The sequence below is a fragment of the Zonotrichia albicollis genome, chromosome 7 (genome assembly GCF_047830755.1).
Source record: "Zonotrichia albicollis isolate bZonAlb1 chromosome 7, bZonAlb1.hap1, whole genome shotgun sequence".
Taxonomy (NCBI): Eukaryota; Metazoa; Chordata; class Aves; order Passeriformes; family Passerellidae; genus Zonotrichia; species Zonotrichia albicollis.
The window spans coordinates 35696550-35721844 of record NC_133825.1 but is presented as its reverse complement, the minus strand read 5'-3'; the positions used below and the strand labels follow the sequence as shown (position 1 = coordinate 35721844).

The 25295-nt window shown below is 36.2% G+C and overlaps 1 protein-coding gene across 5 annotated transcripts in view; it reads right to left on the bottom strand.

Moving 5' to 3' along the window:
* The window catches only part of DNTT (DNA nucleotidylexotransferase), a 145898-nt gene that overhangs the window by 10384 nt on the left and 110219 nt on the right, over positions 1 to 25295 (bottom strand). For all 5 annotated transcript variants that reach the window (XM_074545030.1, XM_074545031.1, XM_074545033.1 and 2 more), the window contains 3 exons: positions 18588 to 18690; positions 13175 to 13438; positions 11662 to 11745 (listed from right to left, as the gene is read on the bottom strand). In XM_074545030.1, the coding sequence (XP_074401131.1) occupies positions 11662 to 11745; positions 13175 to 13438; positions 18588 to 18690 (451 nt within the window). The remainder of the gene's footprint in view (positions 1 to 11661; positions 11746 to 13174; positions 13439 to 18587; positions 18691 to 25295) is intronic.

Below are 25295 nucleotides of genomic sequence, written 5' to 3'. Positions count from 1 at the left end.
GCCTGGAAAGTGACTCAGCAAAAGGAGCAGCTGCAAGAAAGGGAGAAAAAGGATGTTGCAAACTTCGAGTGTTTCAATTGTTGCCTGTTCAATAGTTGTTTACTTGCAAAAAGATATTCCCACCTTCCTCATTATCAAAAAGCAATCACTTTCTGGAGTGATTTTTTGCAGACTGTATTTGTTGGTTAACTGGGGCAGATAGGAGCTCTAAAAAGCAAAAGCCATAAGGTCTGAGGAAATCTATCAGAAAATGCATAATAACTCTTCATTACAATAGCTAGGAACTGATTCCAAGGAAAATAAGCATTTTGCTTACTTAATTATCATGTGGTTTTGAGCATATTTGAGTTTACTAACCTAAACACAAGCATAATTACTTAGTTTATATTGATTTATTCTACAACTTACAATAATACAAATAATGTGAGTGAAAGCTATCCACTCCCAAGCATATTACTTTAAAATCTTCCCTAAATACCTAGCTCCATGCTATTTTCTACCCTTACCATGTGGAACTTGAATCACTGAGCATCACCTTAAGCTGGAGAGTGGGCTGTGTTTTATATGCTATATGTCAAAAAGGAATACATATGGCAACAGAGAGAGATTTTTACCAAAATTACTAAGAGGAGCCCAGAGCCACCATCAACACTTCAGAATTACTGACATCAGTATCAGAATTTAGTGATACCAATGTTAAGCCACAGGCACTATGATTCCATTTCTTTTTAACAGATGAAGATGTATCTCTTTGATCTCTCCATGAGCAGTTGGAGCCCATGCACCAGGATTTCCAGCTGTCATTCGGGTCTGTCATGCTGTACCAGGCAGCCTTACCTTCAGCATCACAGCCCACTCCATTCCTCTCTACTGACCTGCCATAAGCAAGGTGAAAGCAGGCTCTGCAAACACTGAGCACAAAGCCAGAATTTTCTTTTCCTTCTCTATGCTACTGTTAACTTTACAAGAATGAATGTGGTACCTCTTTGGTGGAAAACATAAATCTGCTCTGACCCTCAGCATAACAAATAGCTTTGCAATTTTACACCACTTACAGACCCAGAATTTTGTAAAGCAACTGCAGAGAAAGCTTTATGGAAGGCCCATAAATTCCTGCAGTGCACTGACTGACAGGAAGTTGAGTGCCTTCAATAGACAGTGAAAGTATGGGAATACAACATAACACTGGTCTGTAAAATAGTGGCTACTTCTCTAAAATCTTCAGCTGATCATCAGGTAGACAAAGTGCTAACAAGAGTCACTGTGTTCAGTAATCTTCACAGCAAGAAAAATTATTTTATGGAGAGGGTGGGGAGGAAACAGAGGAAGAAAAAAAGGCTAAGTAAAGCAATTTCCATACAAATATGCATACAATTCTGTCATTATGTAAGAGCTTTCAAATAATTGTACTCAATGGTTGCCGTGCACAGTATGAACACTGCTGGAAAGTACCATGGAAAAATGAAACTTCTTCATGGTCCTGATATTCTGCTGAGAGGGACAGCAGCTCATTCCACCAGTACTCTGTCAGACAACATTCTCAACATGAAACATTGCTTGATGAAAAAAACATTACAGATCAAGCCCCAAGGAACTGTGCAGTAATTACCCACCAGAATTTGCCTTCATTATGGTCAGCACACATTGTTCATACTTTGTGGATGGTTACAACATCTGACAATTTGTCCTCTAGTACTTTCCTAAACAACATGACTAGCACCTTTCAACTGTCTTTCCTTCTGTGCTTTTCCCAATCTTTTGCATTTGTTTTTTTTAAACTGGCTATTGGTGATTTTTGCTTTACTTGTAATTAGACATTTTACTATTTAAGCTGTTTGTGAATGCAACTACCAACAGCACAAACAAATTTATAATTATAGAACATAAATTATGAAGTACTAATCGTGCTAGAAATGTGAAGTATGTCTACAAATTCAATAATAATATCCCACAATATTTGCAGACACAGTGCATTTTTCATTTGACAGTGTCATAACAGTTTTCAGAAGCAATAACCTGAAGTTTCTCTGACAATATATTATCTTCACATGTAATTTTAAGGTTTAACTGGTATTTTCTGCTGTAATATTCACATCAGCATGCCTGCCTTAAAATAAAATCTAATCTGTTCCTAAGCCAGCTACAAACAAGATGATAAATAAATCAGAGGGGAGAAGAATTACTTTTTGAAATGACAGTATAACAAAGCATGATTGAAAAAGCAGTATTGCAAGCGTTACCCATTGACTTGATACCCTCAGGCAAAATCATATGCAATGGTACTGATGCAAAATAATGCAGTGGAATTTATTCCAATAATTCTGGGCATGAATAATTTTTGAATGTAATAGAAGTCATAATCATAAATTCTCATTTCATCTTACCACTGGACTTGTCCTGTGCTTTTAATCAGAAATACCAGACTGGAATGTTTCTCTTAAACTCATCTCTAGCCCTTGTTAGAGGTTTATTGATATTAAATTCTGAACAGTAACAAGTAAATTAATCAAGTAAAATAGAATAATAGGGCTAAAATTAGAATATTCTAGGCACTTAACCCGGCTGTATCATAACACAGTGTAATAAAATTACAATAAAATAATAAAATGCAATCTACTTACTCCAAGTAATTTTGATGAAGGAGAAAGAAAAAGACCAGTGCTGAAGTACCGACAGTTTGAAAAACACAATATTAAAAAACATTATCTGTTGACTTAACAGAACTTGCTAAAATTTCATTTGTAAACAAGACCATATTGTACATAAAATGGAACTACTGTCTGTTTAAAATGACAGATCTGTGGTTACTTTGTTGCAAAACACTACATTGTTATGCATTCCAATCTCCCATTACAATTTTAAAAATTAAAGACATTCCACAATATATTGCCATCCAGACTAAAATGTTTTTAGTTTGGGGCAGACAAAGTGAAAGAAAACTTGGAACTTCCTGTCTGACAGCACAGGCAAAAATTTTAACAAGTTAAGTAGCACAGAGTTTTATACAAAAACAGATCAAAAATTTATTGTCCTTGCAGTTTTCTGACAATCTCTGTACTACCACAGAGTCCTTAAAAACATTCTCAGGGATTATTTCTTTTTTCACTTTAGCTATACACACATTTCACTTTAAGTCTGTGCTATTTACAGCAGCTTTGTCAAATACTGTTGGGTTTTTCTATTTTACCTTATAAAGTTTTGTAAGGCTGAATGAAGTGAGAAAAAAGCAGAATCCTGGATTTAACAAAACTCAGTTGTGAGTAATTCATATGGGATTACTATAAACAAACCACTACAGAAGAACTTTATTGGGATTGCAAAATCAAAGACATGCAATTTAAGAAATCCCAGAACGTGGTGGATTGAATTTTGACCTTAATTCAATTTTCCTATGTTTATGCATAGAGACTTCATTTCTTCAAAGAAATGCTGCTTACTTGAAATCCTGTAAGATGCTTAGGCTTTGTTCACAAGGCAGGAAATGTACTGTGCTACAGGGCTAACAAATATTTGCTGACAGCACTGACACAATCTTGAGTTGCAGACCAATGTGGGATCAATCAGTCTTAGAAAACTGAGCTTTTATAATCTCTATCTGTTCTAGCTGCCTGTGTTTGCTACTCCCCTATGCTAAGTTGTTGATGCCTGCTCTCATATTTCTAATGTAACTCTAGACTGCTCTCACACCATATCCAGAGTTAAGTGAGACATGCATGGTTTACTTGGTTATTTGGGGCAGCAGAACATTTACCTACTTCTTGTTGCCAGCTTAGAGCATTAGCCTGATGAATTTAATTTATTTTTCAGTCCATCAAACTTCCACTTACATCTCTTCCCTGTCATTCTATTTTTGTGGTCCTTTTCGGTCGTCTCTTCAACCAACCTAGATTCCTTTCCACAATGGAGCTGCTAATTAAACCGACCCTTTCCATTCCCCATTGCTTTTTCCAGCCACTCTGCATGTACTTCAAATTTGTACATCCACCATCCCCTTCTGACTCCCACTTCCTATGCCATTTTCCTCTCTAGTCCTCAGCTGCTTCCTTTTCCAGCTTCCTCTCTACCTAGCTTCTTCTCAAATTAATTACTTTTTTCTTTTGACAGAAAATATGAGACTCAGTAACCCACCCCCCATTCAATAACTTACCCCAGCATACTAATTGAATAATTGAATTAACACAACTGAAAATTATTGGTTCTCAACTGCCCTAGAAATTAAAATTAGTAAAAAGCTATAGTCAAAATATTCAGGATCTGCACCTACTTATGCATTTTGAGAGATGTCTTTTCATTAGCAATACAGTTTTCACTGAACTGCTCAAAAAACACACTGAGCATAGGAAATGACAATTAGGTACTTTTATCTTTGTGCTAGATGTACAGCTTGGTATTGCAAAGAGATTAGGTTTAGATAAATATACACATGAATTACATGCACACTTTGTAAAAATGACCAATCATATGCTGTATGAGAAACATTTAAAATGCTAAGGAGAAGCACACTTAAGCACATAAGAAAATGCATAACCATTTTTTAACTTACCAAGAGATAAGAAAAGTAGATTATTTTAATTCTTAATTTTAAAAAAATAGACCAGGTGCAAAAAAAAAATCACCCAAATCACATATGCAATTTCCACCTTCCTGAGTGAGAGTGAGAAGAATTGAAACATAAATGAAAGTATGTGCATCTCTTTACAATCACTCAGGGTTTAACTGTAATAGAATCACAGAATCTATTAGATTGGAAAAGACCTCTGAGACCATCAAATCTAATCTATGACCCAACACCACCTTGTCAGCCAGACCATGGCACTGAGTGCCACATCCAGCCTTTCCTTAAGCACCTCCAGGGATGGTGACTCCATCACTTCCCTGTGCAGCTCATTCCAATGCCCAATCTCCCTTTCTGTGAAGAAATTCTTCCTGATGTCCAATCTAAATCTCCTCTGATGCAGCTTGAGACTGTGTCCTCTTGTCCTGTCACTGTTGCCTGGGAGAAGAGGCCAAGCCCCACATGGCCACAACTTCCTTTCAGGTAGTTGTAGAGAGCACAGTGGAAATCAATATTATAAATTTTGGCTCTTTATGTTTACTGTAGCTTTAATCCAGTCATTGTTGCAGATGTCTAAAGCAAACTCTGCAGCTGCAGCATGTTTAATTCATCAAGATGTTCTCAAGGCTGATTATATCACCATTATAACTTTATAATTTTAGAGCAGCATCTGCCAAAATAAGACTATAACTTCCAGTTTTACAGAATCATAAAAAATGTGTCTTTAACTGTGCAAGTAAACTTCTGCAAGCAACCTTTTCAATGAAAGGTAGTATGGAGTAGATTTTCTCAGATGATACCAAAAAGCTGACTTAGAGACTGCAACTACTGAATACACAATTAAACACTGTGAATATTACACAACTTCATGTAATAAAATTAGGTTAAAAAAAATCATAGACAGCTCTTCCAGATGATAAAAATTTTTGAGAAGTAATGTGTTGGGCAGTGAAAGGAAAAAATGCCTGCTTGAAAAACAAAGCTGGCTTTTTATTGGGACCCATATTTACAAAGTTCTGGCAGTGCAGGTAACCGCCCAACCACCTGCAACCAGTCTGGCTTCCTCAGAGCAGTTTCTGTCCTCTGAGCCACCACAGGAACACATGAAAATGACTTTTTGCACCAGCAGGGTCACTGTCAGGTAAGCCATGTTTCAAAATTAAAAGTCACAACACAGATGCAGACTCAGCCATAGAAAAACTGGAATATTATGAGGGAGGCCAGAGGCTCAAGGATGTTGCCAGGCATGGCTGGAAGGGCTGCCTGCTGCAAACACAGAGGTTTGCTGTGAAGCAGCTACTTGGGCACACCATGGGCAGCAGCAGAACTCAGATATCCCAAAGCCAGCTCACCAGAGCATTGCCACCATAAAATAGCAATTTACTGGGGCTGTGATCACACCTTTATTTGGCTTTACAGACACCTGCTAAGGCAGGCAGGACAAGCCCTGCCTGAAGAGTCAGTCAGGTTTTTTGTAGATAGGAATTCACTCTGCAGGCAAATGGTAAAGGATACTGCAATACTGATGGAGACAACTGAGGGCATGTGAGCTTCACAGTGGGAAAGAAATCCCAGGATAAATTTCCCCTTTCATGCTTATTATGGTTGCCCAAGAAAAAGTAAACTTTCTCTTAAAAAAATCTGGGATCACAGAATTTTACTATATTGAGTAACTGCACAGCACTTAATGCCTTGAAAGGCTGGGTCCCATTATGAAGTCTTCAGAGCATCTTGTGAGTTTGTTATTCAGAACAGTTATATAAACCACCTCTCTTGTTATTCCACAACTAAATAACATTTCGTGCCATTCAAATTCATACAAGGTTTTTTAAATGCAAAATTGTCATCAATCATCAATCAGTCATCTGAATAGTGTCATATTTTTTCCAATATTTCTCTAATAGAAAACATTAAGGGACCTATTTCCCATCTTAAATTTACATGGGACATAAAATTAATAACTGCTTTCTGCCTCAATAACTCTTCAAAATAACACTGAGCTCATGATCCTTCTCTTATAAAAAAAATCAACCTACAATGTCAGTGCAAGAACATTCATATGCAAATATTCAATTAATCTATTATACCCCAAGAACTCCACCTATTCTTTCACAAAAATAAGCAATGCTAATTATTTACATCAGTTCTTTTTGCTGCCATGAGCTGCATAAAGTAATAATTGGACTTGAAAGGGGTTTTCTGGAATACTGTGAAAATAAATGGGTTTATACAAGGTATAAATCAGAATTTACAAGACAAATTCAATCCCCCGATATCACACTTGGTTTGAGAATTTCCATTAGTGAGTGGTGTATTAAATGCAGGAGAGAAATACTTTCTACATGGCTCCAATCCAGCTATGAACCTGTTCCATATGCCATGCTGACATGAAACATTTAGATCCACTAGATCTCTCTCTATTTAACTCAGGTAAAAAGCTGTCAAGATGTTGTCAAAACTTGCTAACAATGCCCTAGGTACGGACACCACTAGTCCAGAGACAATGCACATTGCACACAAAAAATTTTTTGTGGGTTAAGGGATAATTGCCTCTTAATCCAACAAAGAGGAGTGTCAAAACAACTGTTGATGTCCTGGTTTACAGATTAAGGACCTTAAGTTTTCCAAGAAAGAGCCTACTGTTCAGCTGACCTGACTTATGCTTCACACAGAAAAAATGGTTTTGTGGTTTTTTTGCAAAATCATTTCTATTTTTCTTAGAGAGAATATTGTTCACCTATTAATCAGGAAAGTTTTACAATGAGAATTTTATTTGCCCATTCATAAAAATGTCGAGCCATTTGTAGCAGCAATAGTACCACAAGACATGGTGAACGTACAACTTTTCTTTCTTCCTTGTGACTGATCAGTGAACTCTATTCTGTAAGAGTGGGGATGTTTGACCTCCAGCTGGTGTAAATCACAGGAACTACATACCTCAGGTTGGACTAAACAAGTGCTAATTTCCACACCTTTAGTACACAGTTCTACAGACACACAGATTTGGACATACACTCATCTTTTTATGTAAAAGAGGCTGACAGATAATTGGCCGCAAATTTTCAATTTTTTTGTCACAATTTTCCTAAGAAAGGAAGATCTATAAAATGCCCTTCTTATTACAGAACTGAAAAAATCATTAGTTTGATAATTGCACACTGTCTTCCAAAACCAACAAATATATGAAAAAGATCCACACCAGAAAGAAAAAAAAAAAAAAAAAACAAGGCTGAGGAATAATTTCACAGTGTAACTTTGTAACAAGTCCCTGGAGAAAACCTCTCTTCCTTTTGTTCCCATCTGCAAAGCTATGTAATTGATTCCTAACTGCTGTGTTAATGCTCCCAATTCCTGGCAGAATCCCTTTGGAAATACATTAAAGTAAGCAGGACTCTCTCCTGCTGCAGCCCTTTGAACAGTGGAATCTGGGATTCTGTGACATCCATCATGTTTCAACAGTGGGCCACAGTGCAAGCATCTGGGCCAAACAGCTGATAAATATTAATATAGAAGTACAAAGTATACTGAATTATACATTGAAATGTAGAGCAAATCAGGGAATTGTTTTCTTTTGTAATGAATGACATTCTCTTACAAGTACAGTTACATTCCACCAAATAGAAATTAAATAAGAGCAAATAATATTTGCTATAGCATGGTTTATTAACTTCTTATAATGACTTGAAAAATTTTAAATTATGACAGGTGAGTGTTTTTTAAGGAAAGGACTTCATCTTCTGCAGGATCAATAGTTTGATTCTTCCTGATCTTCCTATAGCTTTTTCTGTACACACACACAGACTAACAAAAGAAAAGGAATGAAGCAAAAAGGATTTAGTCCAGCTCCCAAATTCTACCCCAGTCAATACCCCAGTGACTGTCAGAGCTGTGCATGAAGGTTTGTCTGCCTGGACAGAACCAGTGACATAAGATGACCTCTCTTCAGCAGACCAGGAGAGAAATATGGAAAAGATGTATTTCAGTTTTCACATATGGTGCCTAATTAACCTTAATTAAGCTTGTGTTGAGGGATCTTGAGCAGCTTGAACAAGGGATATCTGCTTCCTGGTTTTTTTTAGCTTTAAGAAAGGAAGATTTCATCTCAAAAAGAGAAATACACTTATGAAATACAAATTTTCATGTTCCAATCCAATTTTATGAGGCAGTAGAGATAAAATACCCATGTTTTTATTGTTCCCTACAAGTCAAACTATTTTAAAAGAAAAGAACAAGGATTATAATAAAGGAGATTATCTGTTCTTCATAGTTTAATGTAAAAAATAACCAAAAAACCAACCCTAAACATTTTACAATTTGGGCATATGTTCCCTTGTGTAAAATTAGATTATTTTTATCACTTATTTTAAGCTAACTACTCTGATGACCCTAAAAATGAATCAACCTTGGCAGCCACACAATTTACTGCAAACGTCTTCTCTTCAACTATGGGCCATCAAATTTCACAGACAGACACCACTGCTATATTCTGCACATTTCTGATCTTAGTACACACTGGGTGGCAGTATGGAAGGGTTTTGTTCAAACTGTCATTTGTGGGAGTAACCTAATACAAAATTGTAAAGTTAAAAATATTTTTAAATATATTTGAATTTAACACATTAGATTATAAATATTCGTATACTTGCCAGAGAGTTCTCTCCCTGCTTCTTGTTAGAATAACACTACTTGAAAAAAGAGTCTGTGTTAAGCAAATTCAGTGCTCCCTGATCTGAAATTTTTCATATTGCATATTGCCTGAGAAGTTTCTTTCTGTGTGGAAAAAGTCAGCTAATGTAATTTAGCTATTTCTGCTGCAGCAGACTGCAGCAGAAACAAGAACAGAATTCTGCTGTGTCAACAGATTAACACAACTTCTTGTGTTTGAAATCTGCAGTGCATCTGTGATTTACAGCAAAAAAAAAACAGAATTTGGAAGCAAACTAGCTGTGTTTGCAATTAAATGAGAAATGGCAGACCTAGATATTGGGGCACAGGGGGCATGATGACAGAATTGAAAGCAAAGTCCTTCCCTGAAAGGGACAGCTGACCAAACCATGTGCCTCAATTGACATATGGAAATCATTGATTAAGGACTTTGTGGTCAAGACAATTGAAATTTTCCCTGAAGATTTGGTCTGGGTATTTTGGGTTTCATTCAGTATGGTTTTTGTTTCGCTGGTTTGTCTTCTTGGCCTTTGTCAAGAACTCCTGCCTTATGATATTTTCTGAGTTCTGCTTCTCTTTAGGTCAATTTCTTCAGTTTTGGGCAGTACAGCTGAGGAACTGAGGAAATGCAAATTGAGACTCAGACGTGTAGAAGGTCTGGAGACTAAATTACAGTTACAGCTGATGGTTTGGGGAACCACAACATGGGTATACACATTTCTTTGTATTTTTCAAATTTCCAAGGCAGAGACTCAACAGGAGAAACTTAAGGCAGGACACTGCAAATGCAGGGCCTTTGAAATCAATGAATGTTCAAGACTTTAAATCTTTCTCTGCCTCAGCTCTTTACTTGAAAATTTGGGATGACAAGAACATCTTCCTAGAGCATACTGTGAAGATAAATTCATCATTTATCTGTGAATCATCCTGGCTAATCCAGTCAAAAACACATGGAAACTAACATTTATTTTTTTCCCCAGAAAGATTTTAATGGTATATCATTTATAAAACCTAAACATAATCAAGAAAAAATAGTACTGATTGATATAGTTCATGAAAGAACTGTGTCCATTTTTCATCTCTGAAAGTCTCAGGGCTCTGAGTAAAAGCAGCAGATATAAGGATACATACTCATACACCAAGCAGGCAAATTTTGTTGCATACAAAAAATAACACTGGCATTCCTCAAATTCTTTGGTTTTCTCTAGTGCCATTTTTTGTTACACCCAAAAAGATATTGACAGAGCACATATTAATGTGCAGATAATAACACCAGCCATATTATGTTGAGGAAAAGACTTTATATTTTGAATATTTTCAAAATATAAAGGACAGGCAGGAATACACTGACATCATCCCTGAGTTTGTGAAGAAACATCCTCTTTAGACTCATGACAGCATATTTATCTATTATTGATTTTATATTTTCTTCTGAAGCATCTAGCATTGACAATTGCTGGTGACAGGATATCTGACTAAATGGATAATTAGCCTGATAATTTCCCCAGGTTTCCATGTGAACTGAGGATGCTATAGCAGCATCTGGACCTGATGAGCACATATGGAAACAGCTGAAATGGAGTGATGGCTTAAATCACTGCTTAGAAAGAAGCAATGAGACAATAGTGCATGTAAGCAGGGGTGCTGAAAGCAGTCTCCATTTTATAAGGGATATATAGGAAAGATTGATGTAAAATCTTGACATGGTTCTTTGCCTTTCCCTAAATTGACATCAATAAGCATCTTCAGTATTGATTTTTGCTTATTATTTAAATGGCCTCATACAAATACAGACATTAAGCCAGATAAATGCAGAGATCAGTATAACTGCAGCTAAGAGTCTTTATACCAGAAATTATACCAATTACTCCCCAGGCTGGCAAGCCTGACTAAACAGAACTCCATCCAGACTTCTGAATGCAGGGCTTTAAAAGCAGGATGATCCCTAATCTCTACTTAGTGTCATACCCTGCAAAAACTTCCTCAAGCCTTCTAACTGAGCCTGTAGCACTCAATATCCCCTCTTCCTTTGCAATGTCAGATCAATATGAGTTGAAAGTGTGCTGGGGACACAGAAATTATCTCTCCTTCTGAGACAGAGGGGCAGTGAAGTGCCTTTTTCAAATACTCACAGATGGTTCGTTCTCATTTCTGTGAAGGCTGTGTTCCTATCAAACACAAATGTCTAATTCATGTTTCTTGTTACCTTTCAGGAATTACTTCACAATTGCCAAAAAAAAAAAAAAAAAAAAAAGATTTCAGGATTTCCAGACTTACCTGTTCAGATTTAATCAGACTGTTCCAGTGAAACTAAATCATGTGAAGGTGGAACTGTTTTACCACCAAATGGATAATCAAGCTAAAATATTCTATATACTTGAATATAAAAAACTAACTGGAAATAAAAGTACATTAGCTTTATTTCTGAGAATAAACAGTACCTTTCTCCTGTCATATAATCCATGGTTATCCAGTATCATTTTCCTTTCATGTGCAGCGTACCTCCGCAAGTCACGTCCAAATTGCTGTCAAAGATAGAGCAAGTATCAAACACATGGACAAACCAAAATTCTTATCCTTTGCACCTTCTAACACCAAACCAAATAATAAACTAAGGACCAAAAATTACTTCTATTAAAGGAATACAGTCTGATAAAATCAATCATCTGAAGAGAAATGTTTGGATAAGGAATCCAAACATTTGCATCTGTCCGTCATCGCAGTCGGTTACTGTGACAGCAGTTGGGCTCTGTATAAAAACGCAAACCTGTGATGGGCTCCCACAGTCTGGATGTGGATTAGCCCAACAGGGAGTAGGAGCTCAGTGAGGCAGAGAAAAATGAAGTCATTGCCTACTCATCCAAAGGGCCTCACACTGTGTGTTTTTAGTGTAGACTCCTATTGACAGAGTGGAGAGAAGGGCTTTTAAGTTGCCAAACACTTCCAGGATAAGAAAAGACCCCAAAGTCTGCAGAACTTAATCCAAAGTCCAAATAAATACATTTTGTTATCTCAAAAAAGTGACTGAAGTAACTCAAACTCAGCAGGAGAACACATCAATTTCAACATTTTGCCTGGTCTAAACCATCCTGCTTCCAATTAACCTGAGTAGAACAGAGTGGCAAGGCACCAGTACTGCTTCTAACACATCAAAAAGATAATTCAGAGCAGGCTCAGAAGCTCTCCATTGTACCATGCAAGCACTCCCTAAAAAATGAACATCAGAAGGCAAATATATAGAACAGATTAAAAAATAATTCTGTCTGGAGAAAGATTAATCATTTGAGTTTTGAGTTTGCATTAGGTTGAATTTTTTTGTTTTTAAAATAGTGTACTATTTTATATTATGCCAGCTAACTAGTGTCTATTGTGAAAGTAGCTATCATTTCAAGTTTTGTTATTAAAACACAAATCAAAATATATTTTATTTTGGTTCAAAACTAATGTTTAATTTTAAATTTTTTCCAGTTTTTTACATTTTGAAGGAGTCAATTAAAATGCAACTGAAACAAAGCATTTGATCTAATCCAAAAAGAAAGATATCAAATTGTTTTCAATTTCCTACAAAACAAATTAAGTTCCAATTTAGAATATCTCTTCCTCAAATGTTTAGCTTCCTGTAATTATGTGATGCTTTCCAAATCATCTCTACCCAGGAACCATTTAAATTGCTTGTTAACAGCATCATGATGTAAAAGACAACACAACTGACCAAAAACCTAGCTCTCCAGTTTATAAACCTAAACACTAAGCTTCAAGGAAAATAGAGCTTAACCCTCCTAGAGAGACATCCATAAATGTTAGTGATGAATTCATCAGCTCCAGCCCATGACCAGTGGTGGATGACAGTATGAGATGGGATGTGTGGACATCAGGAATATTTTTTTTTAAATCCATGAACTCTGAATAGTCTTGAAACATGCTAAGAAAACATACAGTGCTGTGCTTACTTACCCTGGAGCCTGTCCAGCCTAACAGAGCATATGGATATTGCTCAAAGGGGGTTATGACCAGATCCACACGGATTGCCTTCCAGTCTTTGACTTCTGCCATTTCCAATTGTTCTGACGTGTTGCAAGTGCTGTTGTCTACTCTTGGCTGATATAATTTTAAAATTGCAAAACACTTCTGAAAATGATCCATGGCATCAACTTTTCTGCTTGGCAGCTGTTCCTTTACAAATGTTGATTCAATGATATCACAATAAAGGAGTAAGCCCTAAAGAGAAAAATTGTTCACATTGAATTGCTGAACTGGTTTTACTGTCATTCCAGAGTTTCTAGACAGTTGACTTAAAAATTCATGTGAAATGTAATTTCAGTAAACAAGGAACTGTGCCAGGGCAAATCTGGGCTAAGGAGAGACATGAAACAGCTTCAGATTTTGGAAAAATATTTGAGGGAAATCTGCACTGGTAGATATCTGACAGTAGTGAGGTCCTGCCCTGTACTAAAGAGATAGAATTTGCAATTCTTCCTCTCCCTCCTTTTCTCCTAAACCTTTTTTTAGTTAATGTCAACAGAAATTAATGAGTAAAGATTGATGTGTTCCTACGTAGCAGACATCTAGAAAAATATTATTAGTCCAGTGCACAGTCTTGCTGAGGGATTCCAAAGTGGAAGATTCCATTTGGACCCTATCTATTGCATGAGATTTCCTTGTGACAAGGTCTGGAATCTCCATGTCTTTTGCTCAGAGGAAATGCCCATTTCTTTAGGTCCTTGGACCACTTTTTTGTTTCTGTTTTAAAATCACTCCAAAGTTTACACATTCTCTTCCTCTGGACTAGGGGTGTTTTTAAATTGCAGTATTGAACTGAGAGTGCCTATAAGTGGTTTTATTTGATGGCTGTCAGTTGGTAACTACAATGGTGGTGTAGTTTAGGAATGGTATTCTCCCATTTAGTAGCCCAGCAAAAACCATTCTTCTTGCTTCCCCCTCCCCCGCCTCAACTGAAAACACAAAAGGCAAAGATCATGGGCTGAGATAAGAACAATTTCCTGGAAACAGCAATGAGGTAAGACAACAAACAGTAACAGCAGCACTATTAACAAAAGAAGGTATAAGACAAAGAACCAATTTACATGTAAAATACCAGACTATTTCAACCACCACACTTTCTCCCATTGGAAGAAAAATCCTTCTTCTAGGAAGAGAGAAAGTCCCTTCCCCCCATCCCTGGCAATGATGGAAAGTGGTATTGAATGACATTAGGGTTGGGCCATGCCCCTTCCCTCTGATCTGGACCAAAACCAGGACAAAGGGTCTCCAGATAAGACTCTTAATGTCCCAGGTAACAAAAAAACGGATTTTTGGAAGAATACCTCAGTATTAAAAACCAGACTTTTATTATTTCTTTTATTTAGTGCAGGTGTGGTAACTTTACATGCCAATATCTTAAATGCCTTAGAGAATACTTTACAGTAATAAAATTATCTTTATCACTCAAAACTATAATTCTGCCCCACCCCAAAGAAAAGGCATATCAAAAACATTTAACAAGATATGATTTCCATGAAGAGATTCTGATATGTATTATTACATTCTTAGCCTCCAGCTTTTTGTTGATGATAGCTCTAAATTAACAATCCCATTATTCTACTGGAAATCAGTTATAGGCTCTTCATGGGTCAATGAGCCAGCCTTTTTAATGATAACTATTTTATTTGAATTGGCATTCTTTCACTTGCTTGGAATTTTTCTTGATTATGAAGATTTATTATAAATTGATATGAGAAAACTCCTTATGTAGCTTCTGCTCTTGGATTACTAGTTTCACAGTCTGCTGATTTGAAAATGCTTAAATTTAGCAGGTGCTCTGTAACATCTATCTTTAAAACAGCAATTTTTTCTTAATTTTACCCCAATGTCACAAGGCACTGATGCTTGCTCTTTTCAAATATAGACTCAAAACAGCTGTTGAGTGTTAATGCATAACTGCTTATTTTTCTGCTTTTTTTGATGAAACTATACTCCCTTCACGTTAATTTTCTTGCTTTTAATGCTAATAAAACCAATTTTAATATCATTCATCATTGACCATTAATTGATGAATTCATCCTTTGATTAAGCACCAATATTCTGCCCATTTTTTGTAAAAATCTGTTAGCTACTTAGCAGTATTTTCTCATTTTTTGCTTCATTTTTCTTTTTTGCCCTTGGAGATTTGGGACACTACACAGTATATACCAGAAGTCAGGGCATCACCATTGATAGGAGCCAAAGCCTAGGTCATATGCATTGGGATAGCATTTCTAATTAACCTAGTATAATTAGACAGTGGACATCACCATCACCCCACAAAGTAAAGGTGAAACGCACTTAGGTACACTTGGAAAAGGCACAGCCTGAAGGGGCGGTCAGCTTTGAGGATTGTGTGAAGTTCTGGCCACTGCTGCCTGCAGAGCTGTATCCTTCTCATTACTCTGAGTCAGGGAATCTGCAGTTCCTTGCACATTTCAGATTGATCTGTACACCATAAAGTGCTGTAGGTCTTGTTTACACAATTAAGTTTTAGTATGGGCATTTTAATTTCTCAAATTTACTACACCATCAAAACTAAATGTATTTTTTAGAACAGTTATGTGAAGACTCTCAACAATTTTCCATTTTTAGAATGACTGCACACTTTTACTTAAATATGCTGAGTGCTGGTGCATCAATAACATTGATATTGGAGTAAATCCATGTTCAAATTGAGGAAAAGTATGACTTTTTAGAAAAATATTAAATCAATCACCAAAAAATCAATCAAATATGGTCACTAGCATTCTCAGTCATTTTTAATTAAATGGAATTCTATTCCATATTTAGTGTTACATGCTGTCATTATTCATAATTGTTGCTAGCTGGATTAATTCTGTAAAGCTAAGCAGGATCATTTTATATCATCTGAAAATGAAATCCAATATGTTCTTCTGAAATGTATACATTGTTGCTCTAAATTTCCTCCTGAGATAGTTTAATAAAGTGAAACTGCATTTCTTTTTTTTTTTTCAGTGAAATTCCTACATCTAATCCAAAATACCATGTTAATTTGGAAAAATCTCAATCTAGATGAGATGGATAGAATTCTATAAAGTAGAAGAGCTAAAGGAAATGATGCTTGGGAGAAGTCAGCCCTTTTAGAATAAGAAGTGACTAGAAAATGGCATCAAAGGTTTGATCAGCAGTATAAAACTCAGCAGCTGCTGCATAATATTGCAGCTGCCTTGGTCCCTTTTTCATCTTGAAGGTCCCAGTGTGCGAATGATCTGTTTCTGAGCATGTCTGGAGCAGCCTGGCTTTGACAGCAATGGACAGATAGCACTGGATCCATCAATGAAGGCGGTTACCTCTCTATGCCATGGAAATTTGCACTTCTGAACAAGATAAAGAGACAGACAGACAGAGAGTTATATGTACCTACTCACCCACACACAGCTATACAATACACCCCAGAAAGATCACGTCTTAAGAAATGCCAGATGTTCACTTAGAACACAGCAGGAAATTGAACACTTCTGCTTACTTTATACAATAACCTCACAAGCAGGATAATCAGATTCAGCCCTGTACTCTCTCTAAAGAAATTTAAGCCAAGATTTCTCATGGTCAGGGCTCTAACCACCCTGCAATAATCTCTTTTAGGTAAGAATTTCCTCATCTGAGTCAGAATGAACCAAAAAAATTAATAATGAATTTTGAAGAAAGATGAGACAGTATGTGTTCCCAAAGGAGCTCAGCATCATTATGGTCTCTTTCATCTGAAACAAAAGGTTCTTTCCTCTGGCTTCTTAATTATTTCTATATCTTGTCTTAGAAACAGGTTTTGTTGCTGGCAAAATCCAGCTGCCACTTAATAATGAATGTGTGGCTTTCCTGTGAACCGTGTTTCCAAAAATCTGTTTCCAGCAACAGAAGAAATATTACTTGCTCCTCACCATCCTTCTTTAATGGGACATCAAACCTTCCCCTTCCTGATCCCCTCATCAAGGGTGAATCCTAGAGTTTAAACCAGACCAGTAATACATTAAAATAGGTAAGCACAGACAGGCATCTCCATCACTCATTTTCCTAAAGCCAAAAGAAAAACAACAACACTATAGTTACATTAATATAAAGGGAAAAACTGAAGAGTGCAGGAGGGCCTGTAGTAACAGTATCTCTTCCATTGTCGAAAGTATGTATATAATAGGAACAGTGCTAAATATAGCTATACAGGTTTGCAGCAAAAATGAAAGCATTTTTTCCCAGTATGTGAATGAAGCTACATCGACACAGATGGCTCAGCCTGTTTGCCCACAGACTTTCAAGCTCTAACCCACAGAAGTAATTTCTTACTTTCTTTATGAGGCTTTTTAGAGCCATTAAGACCATAACCTGTGTACTGCATCACAGCTTTTCCATTTTGCCACTCTACTTTGAAGACTTTGTGTTCTCTGTTCCCCAGCCTGTTTATCTCTGGTGATGCTGCATCAAAGACCATAAGGTGCTGATTTAGCCACTTCATTTTCAGCAGCTTTCAATGGAAGTATTTTGTAACACTAAACTTTTAAGGTAAGAAAAAGGCCCTTTAAACTATGTAAAGCTGTGGTCCATAATTTAGAAGTTAAACATTGTGGAATCCTTCACTCAGAGCTGCCAAAAGGAAGCCAACATCACGACCTCTGTGATGTACATCAATTAATTTGGGCTTAGAAGAAGCAGCACAAAAGTGGCAAGCTGTGATGCAGACTACTGCAAAAAGTTACAAAGTGCTTTATTTGGGGTTTTTTTCTGTCTTCTCCTCTCCCTTGGAAATAAAGATAATAAAAAGGCAAGAGGTGTATAAATCCTTTGTTTCTTTTTTGCCTTTTGATTCTGCTGGCAGTTTGTTTTTCAGTAGTGCTAGTAAAAGCCTGTACATTACAAATGCCACAGTAGAGAGCTAGTGTAACTAGTATAAACCATGAAATGTCTGGAGGACAAGCAGAACACAGGAAAACATTGTCCATAGGTTTAAACTATACCCAGCTTCTTTAGGTTTGGTTTCCATGACCATTGTTCTTCTGATATGCTGTACATGCTTGGATTTCTAGAGGAATCCTAATCTTTTTATCAAACTCGTGGCCACCCTTGACCTCCCATACTCTGCCTGCTCTCCCTTCTGCCAAACAGCCCCCTTAACAGGAAAACCAGTAAGAACAATTTATTTTCATTTTCTTTTCTTTCAATTCCTTTTAATGAAAACAGCCCAAATCATCATGGTTAGTAATCAAGTAGAGCAATATCCTGCTCCAAAATACTGCAGTCAGTTGTAACAAGGCATATGACATTCTTTAAGAGCTATATAGGCTTAATTCAGTTAGAACATGACTTTTTTGGTCAAGTGCTCTTTAGTTCATACCTGCTTTTTCCATAAGTCAATAACTTTATGCAGAAGTTCATCATCCTCTCTTGGTCCTGGATTGGTGATCAAAAAGTCTATGTCATGTCCAATATTCTTACCCCTAGAAGGAATAAATAACAAGGACATTAAAAGAGTTAAGTTCCTGTTGAATTTTGCTGTTTTCAAAGACAGCATTTTTGCTGCATTATAAGAAAAGTTGGTTGCAGAATAAAGTGATAGCAATGTTGCTTCAAACATAAACAAAATGGAATCTTTTATTTCTATTATGATGCCTATTAGTGTTCTTTATAAAATAATAATTACAATATTTTAATCTATGTTCTCTATTTTTCAGCTAAATACTACAGAACCATTTGCAGATGTTAAATCTCTTTCTTTCTTCCCCGTAAGTCCCAAAAAGGAAGATTTTAGTCATCTTTGGATTAAAAAAAAAGCATAATCAAAATACAATGTTACATATTATGAATGCAGTGCAGTAACAACAGATAAACTTGTCAATCAAACTACCACAGATATTCAATATTCTTCTTAGCTTTTGATGAACATTTTAGTGTACAAAACTGTGATTATGAATATTTATTTGTTCTTTCACCAGCAGATATAAATCCTTCGACTATTTTGCAGTTCTTTTAAATATAAGAATGCTTTTTACAGAGATGGAGATTGATTTTTTTTTTTGAGGGCAGTTCATCCTTAATGTGACTAAAGCTTGTTCATTATATGCACTAAGGATTTCATAATTAAATCTGTGTGCACAAATTTAATTGCAAATGTTCTTAATGAAAAATTATGCCATAACCTCCTGTTTTCCTCTTTTAAGTCTAAGCATTCAGCTTGTCTTTCATCTACTTTCCAAAGGTGTTAAACTGAAATCTGATTAAGACTTGGCTATCGTTGGAAAACAGGCAAAAGCATGTTATTGAATGTTTCCCTTTAGAATTATAAAATGCTTGAGAACACATGAAAATTTATCTCACAGTGCAATTCATGTGACTATTGCAGAACCAATACAAGATTTTAATTTTGGACTTGGTAGTACAACAGAAACTGCACACACATTTACTGAGTGCAATCACTCCAGCCTAAGGAGAAATGAGCAGAGGAGAGGAGAGATTTCTGCAATGAGAATAACTCTTCTTTATGGAGTTGGTGGAGTAAGCACCCAAAATCTGGAGTAGTGAATCTTATGTGCAGGACATCTCCAAATGCTTTTTATGTGTTTATGGGAAAAGTCAGCTCTTGCTGATGCTCACAAGGGTACCTGATGATATTATTCAGGAGGGCGTTAGTCAACGTGTCAAGCATTCAGAGAGCTTGTGAACTGCTATTCAAACAATGAAAATAAAACTGTGCAACCCAAAAAAATCTTTTTTAAAAAAAAATCATTAAATTATTTATTCTCCTAAAATAATGCCTAAAACTGAACCTGGTTTCCTAAACTTGGAAATTTGTAGGAACAGAACTGATAGGCAGACTTGTCAACTGCCATTTGTGTGACATGAAGTCATCTAACTGATGGGTAGTTGAACAGCATTAGCACAAAGTTGTAAGGAGATGAAAGTCTGAGGTTTGCATTTGACAAGCAGTCATACTCACTATAATGCAACTATTGTGCTGTGTCTGCAGCAAAATCGAAATTGCTTAAACAGGTAGAAATTATTTCAAAGAGGTTTCAAACAACGCATCAGTCTAGGCTTAGAAACTGAACAGCAATTCAAAGTCAAGAAGTTAGAAAATATTTAGTATTCCATGTAACACTGAGTTATTTTGTAGGATGCCATTCATTATCGCTAAAATTACAATAATAATGCAAAGCTCTTACATAGCACTTTTTACTAACATGTCTCAAAATATTTTTCAAAGGTAAAGAATTCACTATTCCTATCTTAGAGATGCAGAGTGGTATAAGAATATTTGCTTTAAATTATTTTTAAAGAAATCAAAGGAAGAAATTGGAAGCTGATGGAATTGAGAGCTGACTCCCCATGCCTCCTCAACATCCACATATTTTAGATTAACAACATCTACAAAATCCTGCATCAATCAAACCATAAAATCACAGAAAATCCAAGGTGCTTCATTGGCCCTCTACTTCCCAAGACAGAAAGTATTTGTTGAAATGCTCTCAGTGGCTTTTTTTTTTGTGAGTTCAGCTTCCTGAAGCTTTGAGCAGGAAAATATTAAAGTTTTGAATTTCCTATTCAGAATCCCCTTACATATTTTTCTTCTGTTCAGATTTAAACCTCAATTTTCACTGGGCTGAAGCTATAAGAATCCAGCGCCTAAAAGAATGGAAATTGCAGCTTACCTTTTGTTCTAATAATTTATTCAAGCCTGAAGACAATAAAACACAGTGCACTATTAATTAACTGTGTTCAATTCTTGGCTGACTAAACTTGTATAAAGCTGGTAAATGTTTCTTAGTAGTCAATGAATTACCTTTAAGGTTGTTGGAACTATCTTTCTTGATGTTATTAGATTCCGAGTCACCAACTATAACTTTGAAAATATGTGAGGACATTTGAAGACTTTCTTGAATATATATGAGTAATATGCATAAACATAAGAAGAACAAATGTAATTGCTGAAGTGATGATTCTGTGGCAATGGAAAAGGAATTAGGAATTAGAAGGTTGCACATAGCTGAAGAAATATAGAGCAATGATCTTTTGTTTGAGCAGTGAAGAGAACACTTGTACAAGTAGCAGAATCACTTATTTTAGAAACAGCAAACAAGTAATTTATAAGTACCATAAAACGCATGTTCTTGAGGGGGAACCCTAGTAACCTCAGTGTGCATGCCCAGTAAAACATGTAATTACACCTCTAATGGAACATGCACACATATGTACACCTAGTGCAAACATTTCTTTCTCTCTTTTCTGATATCAATGTAATACTTTTACTCTATCCTCTGTGCTGGGTCTCATTTAACTCCCACTGTAACAGCAGCATAGAATTATTGTTTGACATCAGTTGAATTTGACCAAATAGAAGTGGCTCAGGAATTCTGTCTAATAACTGCAGTCCTGATTAATTTGCTTCTACAACCTATCTCCAACCAACATGTGCCTTTCAGGAAAAGGAACATACATTTATATTCCAAATCCCAGGTAGTTTGCATGCCTGTGGATTTGCTTATTAAGCAGTCTTTGCTGAGACGTTGAACGGGGGACAGACAATTTCTTACAGCCAGATATTAAAATAATTCAGTGTTACTGTCAGTCAAACTATGAAGAACTACATATTTTCTTTGTATAAACCTCTTATAAAGAGAAAAACCATTCTTTAAGCTTGAAGTACTGGAGTGTGACAGTGCTACAACTATTACATAGAAAGTAAAATCCTGGATGTTTGACAGAAGAAGAATTCTACCCATTTCAAAATAGTTACAGAATAATTCCTGGCTCTGATACCACAGATTTTCAAAACCTTGTTACATAGTGTCCCATCTTCACATATAAATTATTAGAGTTTTAATAAAATAGAAAAGCAGTGGTCTACAAAGTAGATCAACAAGTACAATTCCCTGAATATTTTGCCTAAAGAGAATTTACTGAATTCAGAATTTAATCACAAGTTTATTATTCCAGAACATTTTCTCCTCTAACCTTTTTTCAGGTCTGAAATCTAGACCCAGAGTAAATAGCTTTATTGACACAGAAGGACATTAACCTTTGCTACTTATACAATTAGTACACTGACAAGAAATTAGCAGAGTCAGATCTGCAAGGGTTTCTGAAACACTGATTTCATGCTGAAAGAGTTTGTTAAATGGAAGAAATTATTATGTTTGCAACATGGTTGTTTCATTTGCCACAGGAACTAGGTAATAGTCAAAAGAAGTCGGAAAATTATCTTGTTTGTGGCAGAAAGTGTCTTCCAAGACAAGAAAATGCTGTAACATTTATTTGAAGTTATTTCCTTAGCAACTCTCAATTACATATTCTGACAAATAGAAGTTCTGACAAATTCTAACTGTAAAGGGTATTAACAGCCTAAGTAGCAGCCTAATACTGCACCAGCCCATTTCAAGCATAAATGACCAGCTAAGCTCTGTACACCACATGTTAAGCTGTTCTTCAAATCACTTCCAGCTTTATCTCAGGAGCTTTCCTTAATATTCAGGTCAGCTCCACATTTCCAAAACAACATTTAGATTCAACAGCGTCAATGCCATGGTGGTTCACATACATATAGACTAGGTAGCAAGAAAATAAATGCTCACTGAAGTGCAAAAGCAACTCAACCAAAGTTAACAATCAAAACCAGACACACAGAAAGCAGAGACAGCAGCATACAAAATGTAAGTGTTGGTGAGCCTGACTCGCATTGTGCAGTGCCCACTTTGGCAGCCAAGGGAGAGGGGAAGAGGGAACATTCAGTCAGAATAAAGCAGGGCCTCTCAAACATGCCAAACTCCAGCACCAGCTTCGTATGTCCTCTCAGTGCTTCATCTCCACCTTAAACATGACACTGACGTAAAATCAATGAGGATGCCTAAAGCAAGATGCCATTTCAGAGTTCATCAAATTAGACAGAAGGCTCAGCTATACTGTTTATCACATGAAGCCATACTATGCTTCCTTAAGTTTGCAGTTTTAAGAGTCATAGATCACTCTGATTCCAGAATTAAAACTCAGGAAAGCCTTCCAGTGCAGGACAGGGTAGTAAATAGGAAGGAAGAGAAACCTGTAGAGATTACCATGTTACTTTCTGCAACTAATGATGAGCGCTAGATGACAATTTCAAGCAGAGTTACTAAAAATAATAACCAAGACTCCTCCCCATCTTAACACCACATATATCTATACCCTGATGTCAGTGAATGCCAACAGTCAGAACCTGCTGTTCAGAAATAATAACATTCCTGAAGTAATGAGGAAAACAGTAAACCAAGACCTGATCAGGGCTCTGTAGAAGACAGACGTGGGTTGGGCTTCTTCAGATAAGTTCTGCTGTCCTGGTAGTTATTTGAATTAGATCCTAATTGCCTTTGAAGGCAGTTTGACACCAGTGGTTGCCAGTCAATGTCAAAATTAATTCTCTTCTTTGTAATGCTACATAGGTGGTAAGGTACAAAAAAATCTCAGGTGGAGATGAAAAGTGCTAGTGTGGGAAGATACCTGTGCTAACATTTTATAGCTGGACTCTGAGCTCAAGGCCCAGCCTTTCAGTCACCCTACTGCACTTGGTTTGCATCAGCTGATAAAAACTTGGGGTTGAATATTTCCAGAATTCTAAATCCAAACTGACTGAGAGTTTTTATTCTATATCAAAGGAAATTCTGGAATTCCTGCACCGTGAGAGTTAATAGTTCTGTGAGTGTACATTACAGTGCTCTTCTGGGGTATAGTTAATATCTGTAAGATGGTTTAATAGGATGCTGAATAATGTCTAAAATAGCAATAATATAATTAAATCAACTGAAATAAAATCTGCCACTAGCAAAGACAATTAAAATTAAAACTGATATAACTATATATTTAACTGAAAAGATACCATACAGTCATGAGAACTATCCTGATTCATTTTGAGGGAATGTGTGGGTAAAAAAAATTGCTGTCATAGCTTTGTCTGCAGAATTACTTTTCCCACTAATTTAAGAATAGAATTATTTAGGTTACACTGTCTCTGAAAGAAAAACATAGTGAAAACTGCAAACTGTTCCCCTGGGCAGCGATAAATCAGACTTCTACAAAGGTTTGAATTGCCAAAGGTAGCATACAGCAGCTTCTTCACCCAGCCAAGTAATTCAACATAAACCCAGCTGAACTATGTAAGCATTTGGCAAAGATTCACAGGTATCTTCTCTGGAAAAAGTGCTTGAGGGTGGACACTTCATTAAAATGCTATTTTTCTTGCCCAGTGTAACAGTAATTCTAATTCACTGGAGGCAGAATCTATTTTCCATGACTGTGGAATGTATTTATTTTATTTCTGAAGTTAATCCAACTCTGCAATGAAGCAGCATTGGGAAAAATCCTTTCCCTTTAGGATCAGAAACCTTACTAGACAGCAGAGGGGAATACAGCTTTAATAAAGGATACAAAAAAGAAGCATTTTTGTCTTCTCATTTATTCAGCAGGATATTGCTGGTATTGTGCATCAGCAGCTTCTGTTCAAGAAATCTTTTAGGGAATGACCAAACAATGCAGACAAGTAATTACTTAAAAGATCTCCTTGTATCAAGTCAGAAGAAAGGAGCATTACCCGCTGCAGCAGAAGGGATCACATCACTGGTTATTTCTACAAGTTTTGTTCTGAGGGTAAAAATCACTGAAGTGAAGAGAACCAGTGAAAAACCTGGGCAACAGCACTTAAATTTACTTGAAACGTAATTTCACCCTCAGTGACTGCATTGCCTCAAAAAAGGCAGTAATGCATGGCACTCACCTCATCTCATTAAATGCACTTTCAAAGATCAAAGTATGTCATGCTATGCTTGACTGTATCTTTTATGACCCAAAAGAAACTTAGACATTTCTCAGAGTACAAGACATTCAGGTACTTCTCTTCATGTCATGATGATAAGTTTTGCTTTAACAGGTATTTAATTTAATGCAATGAAAGGAAAACAGTTATTCAGCTGAGGAACTTAAGTGACTAGTGTAGCTAAACTTAGAGCTATTCACTGATCTTCGAAATCTCTCTTAGAATATTTGCATTTTAGTTATTTAATTATTTCAATTACTTAAATTATTT